The sequence below is a fragment of the Poecilia reticulata genome, linkage group LG3 (assembly GCF_000633615.1).
Source record: "Poecilia reticulata strain Guanapo linkage group LG3, Guppy_female_1.0+MT, whole genome shotgun sequence".
In the NCBI taxonomy this organism is placed as follows: Eukaryota; Metazoa; Chordata; class Actinopteri; order Cyprinodontiformes; family Poeciliidae; genus Poecilia; species Poecilia reticulata.
The window spans coordinates 13814164-13818719 of record NC_024333.1 but is presented as its reverse complement, the minus strand read 5'-3'; the positions used below and the strand labels follow the sequence as shown (position 1 = coordinate 13818719).

General features: G+C 37.1%; 1 protein-coding gene across 7 annotated transcripts in view; it reads left to right on the top strand.

The window, feature by feature from the left end:
* Positions 1-3920, top strand: part of celf1 (cugbp, Elav-like family member 1) — a 147644-nt gene extending 143724 nt beyond the window's left edge. For 3 of the 7 annotated variants that reach the window (XM_008405056.2, XM_008405055.2, XM_017304111.1), the window contains one exon: positions 3400-3920. In XM_008405056.2, coding sequence (XP_008403278.1) covers positions 3400-3527 — 128 coding nt within the window. In that variant the 3' untranslated portion in view covers positions 3528-3920. The remainder of the gene's footprint in view (positions 1-3399) is intronic. The other 4 variants (XM_008405051.2, XM_008405052.2, XM_008405050.2 and 1 more) reach the window with 2 other exon arrangements.
* Positions 3921-4556: the final 636 nt, after the last annotated feature.

Here is a 4556-nt window from a genome sequence, read left to right as displayed (position 1 = left end):
TCTCCGTTCTCCTATCAGTTCCTATTTTCCCCTGTCCTTCCACCTACCATCTACCTTCAACACAACATCAGTGAGCTTTAATTACAGTTACAACATTTTACACCTTTTCAAGTTCAATGTCAAAATCACATTTATAACCTTTTAGTTTTAACATTCATTTATAATGTTATAATAGCCATAACTTATTAGTTACTCTTATTATAATCATAATGTGAGTTATTACAGACACTTCTGAAAAGAAACCAAGAATAACCCATTATTCTAATTATCTGATACCATGTTACAGTTACTTGTTTCACCTTTAAGTACTTCCACAAGTGTGAGAGTAAGTGTAAATATTCTTATAATCAAACCAACATCAACTACTGGTTAAACCAATATTAATTATTGACATAATTATAAGTCATTATTTTAAGTATTTTACTSTGGGTTTTATCCAATCTCTCAAAATGTTTAGATTTTATTCTTTAAAAACCTTTAATGCTTTAAAATAAGGAATGGTCTGAACTATTTTTAGCCTGATGCGAGACAGAAACTTCCCCTTTTCTTCAGGAAACCAGCTCTTCCTGTTTCATGACTCTCTTTCTGCCTGACTTTGATTTTTTATGATTAAATAGAAAAAAGTAGAATTAAACAAAGTTTGCAGGACACAATAACAACACACACAACCAGATTCATTTTATTACAGTCTGACTCTATTGTTGGGTCTTGATGTCACCTGTGTCATTAATTTTAAGGTAATTTTATTTATTATTACTATTAAACTAAAATCTCCAGCATGGGGAAGTGGGATGAGCTCGACTTTTCTCGACAAGGTCACATGTGGGGTACCTCTAGGTTCAATCCTAGGACCCCTTCTTTTCAATATTTATATGCTCTCACTGGCTCAGGTTATAACAGGACATATGATTTGCTACCACAATTATGCGGATGATACACAGCTCTACATCACGATGTCACCAGGTGACTCTGAACCCATCCAATCACTGAATAGATGCTTAGAACAGATMAAWGTGTGGATGTGCCAAAACTTTCTCCAGCTGAACAGAAACAAAACTGAAGTTAATATTTTAGAACTTAAAGAGGAGCGAACCCGAATCAACGCACAGCTTCAGTTATTACTAGTGAAAACCAGCGATCAGCCCGAAACCTGGGAGTAGTGATGACCTCTGACCTGAACCTTCAGAACCACATTAAGACAGTCACAAAATCGGCCTTCTATCACCTGAAGGACATCTCTAGGATTAGAGGACTGAATTCTCAGCACGATCTAGAGAAACTCATCCATGCGTTTATCTTTAGCCGCATTGATTACTGCAACAGCGTCTTCACAGGTCTGACTAATAAATCAATCAAACAGCTGCAGCTGATCCAGAAGCTGCTGCTGATGTTCTCTCTAAAACCAGGAAGATAGAGACATAACACCAGTTTTAAAGTCCCTCCTCTGGCTCCCTGTAGCTCAAAGAATAGACTTTAAAATACTGTTGTTAGTTTATGAATCACTGAACGGTTTAGCACCACAATACATTAAAGATCTGCTGTTGTAGTGTCAACTTTCCTGACTCCTCAGGTTCTGGTTCTGGTTCTGGTTCTGCATCCCCAGAACCAGAACCAAACGAGGAGAAGCAGCATTCAGCTTCTATGCACCACAAATTTCTAACAAACTTCCAGAAAACTGTAAAACAGCTGAAACACTGAGTGCCTTTAAATCTCAACTTAAAACCCACCTGTTGTCTTTGAAACGTAATCAATTACGAATTTAACAATGGCACTTGACTTAATGTAATGTGTGCTCGTGTGACGTTCAAAGTGCACAGCAGAGGTGACGAAACACCCGATAGTCCCCCCACCTCAAAAATTAATCCAGCATCGCTGGTTGCAGATGACTGATGTCACGCAATGCAGATGGGGGTCAGGAAGTAAATACAGTCTGTTTACTTCTGTTGACCCAGCTTCCAAATGCCTAAAGTCTGTCAGTGTTTCCCTCCAATGTATTAGAAGTCTGGCGGGCCACCAGGCTTTACTTGGGCACCACTAGGCTTAGCATTGCTTATTTATTAAATGTTTTTAAATGCTTGCATTTTTTAAGACTTTATAGTTGGTGTTGAGATATTAATCTTCCAACAACAGATAATTATCAAGTGATATTTTCCAACTTCCTGCCAACTTTAAACATTTTTTAACTCAAAAACATGGCGGACCGCTGGATGAATGACTGCCCGAGTGCCCCAATCACCAGACTTAGCAAGCATTCTGGGGGGAACCTTGTTTGTGTTGTTAGAATCGTTCTATTAGAGAGAAAAATAAAAGTTATTTTCATGTTCTGAAGGTAGTTGGTTACAAGGGATGTCATTTTAGAAAATGTACCGAAAAAAGATAAGAAAACTGGATTTCTAAACGTATGAATGTTTAGAAAGACTGTCCACATATGTAAGTCACAGTGAACTGTCACTATTTCCCCATTCTCTCTGGCCACCAACCATGTTTTTAATGGGGTTTCTGTAGTTTACTGTGAATGGTTGACCTGCATTGTAGAAATGCATTAAGACTCAACATCAACATACAACTCAAGCATGAATTTGGGCTTACAAAAGCTAAACAAATTCTTTACAAGTAGAGCCAAGCACATAGAAATAACATGGGTTAGGTTGTCGTTTGCATTAGCGATAGCATTGTTATTATAGCACAAGTCACTACTCACCCAGACAGAACTAACTTGACAGCCATTTAATGCTTCTTTTGATCCTAAATTGTTAACCCAACCTGAAACAAAATAAATTTTGTTTCAGGTTGCTTCCAGGCTTTTGAAAGTTTTCATCTGGCATGTTGTATAAAATGTGGTCTTCTGCACCAGATAGTTATGTTTATCTCCTCGATCCCAGGTAAATCCTCAAGATTTTATGTCAAGTCTTTTTTGCCAAGACAACATGGATCATATCCTAAGTATATCCATATTTTTTTTAAATACCTAATCTGTGTCAGCTATTTAGGGTATTAATGTACTCATTGTGATCCATTTTTCTCAGTTTTGAACCAGACAAATCCACTTCCTAACCGCCTGCTGAATTTTGTGCATCATCCAGGTCACGTATCTGCAACCCAGCAATAAGGGGGCCCCTGTGGAATGGTTCCAAAAACCATTCCAAAAATGATAAATCAAACTTAAATATTTTCTTGCTCAAGCTTTGTGTTATTTTAAAAGGTGATCATGAAAGTAGGATATAAAGTACCAAAATTCTTATAGGAAGAAAAGTGTAGGTGATGCTTGGCTGCTGAAAACCCAAGCATCACTATTATTTTCCAAAAATAATTGTTTTGTAAAACTATTATTTTTAGGACAGTAAGTCTTCTGACATGTGCTTTTTTTGGTTGACCTTAATCCTTATACTTCTTCTTCAGGATTTGTGAGCTATGATAACCCAGTGTCATCACAAGCGGCCATCCAATCAATGAACGGTTTCCAGATCGGTATGAAAAGACTGAAGGTCCAACTAAAGCGTTCAAAGAATGATAGTAAGCCTTACTAGCATTGTTAAGGCCTATAAAACAAATTGTGGAAATGAATGAAAAACTATTTATTTGGCATTTACTGTACAAAATCATCACTATATAGCTCTGAAAGCTTGCTGTGCTGTGAAAGTACATTCTTTTTTATACAACAGACATTATCATAGTTTCTATACTAAACTGATGGTCATGTTTTGTAGAAATGTCTTGCTGGTTTTTAGTTTTTAAGTTTTGTCTAGTTTTTAAGTCAAATACATAATGTGTTACACAATGATTTTTTTTCTGTTTTATCTGTTGTCAGTGAACTGATAAGTTTCTCAATAGCAAACTATTCATAAAATTCACTTTTTCCCTTTGTATAGTAGTTAAATAATTTACATTAGGTATTATTGAATGAGGTTTGTTTTATGTATTTTTGGTGTGTATATTAAAAAATTACAGAGTGGGACTTTGTGGACTTTATATATCCAGTAAATCTGCATTTGAAAGTTTATAAGTATTATACTTTTTTGACCAACTAACCAACCCAACCATTTACGTTTGCAAAGTAGACTGGTAAGAGTGAGGGAGGAAACACAAGGAAGCTGGAAATATTTCTAATACTAAAGAAACATTAAAGAAAACCTGGTAAACTAGAAGAGAAAAAGACACGAGGGACGCTATAACAAACCAAAGCATAAACAAGGCTGATCTAACAATAAAATAACGTATAGCTAGAGTAACTAGAAGGCCTAAACAAAGAAATAACCTAACTAGAATCTCTAAAGAAAGCTGGACATACATTCAGACAAAAAGACTAACTAAACCGGATGAGATCCGCCCGGAGTTCCTTAAGGCTCTGGATGTTGTAGGGTTGTGTTGGCTCATGCGACTCTGCAATATTGCATGGACATCGGGGGCAGTTCCCCTGGATTGGCAGACTGGGGTGGTGGTCCCCCTGTTTAAAAAGGGGGACCGGAGGGTGTGCTCCAATTACAGGGGGGTCACACTCTTAAGCCTCCCTGGTAAGGTCTATTCAGGGGTCCTGGAGAGGAGGGTCCGTCGGATAG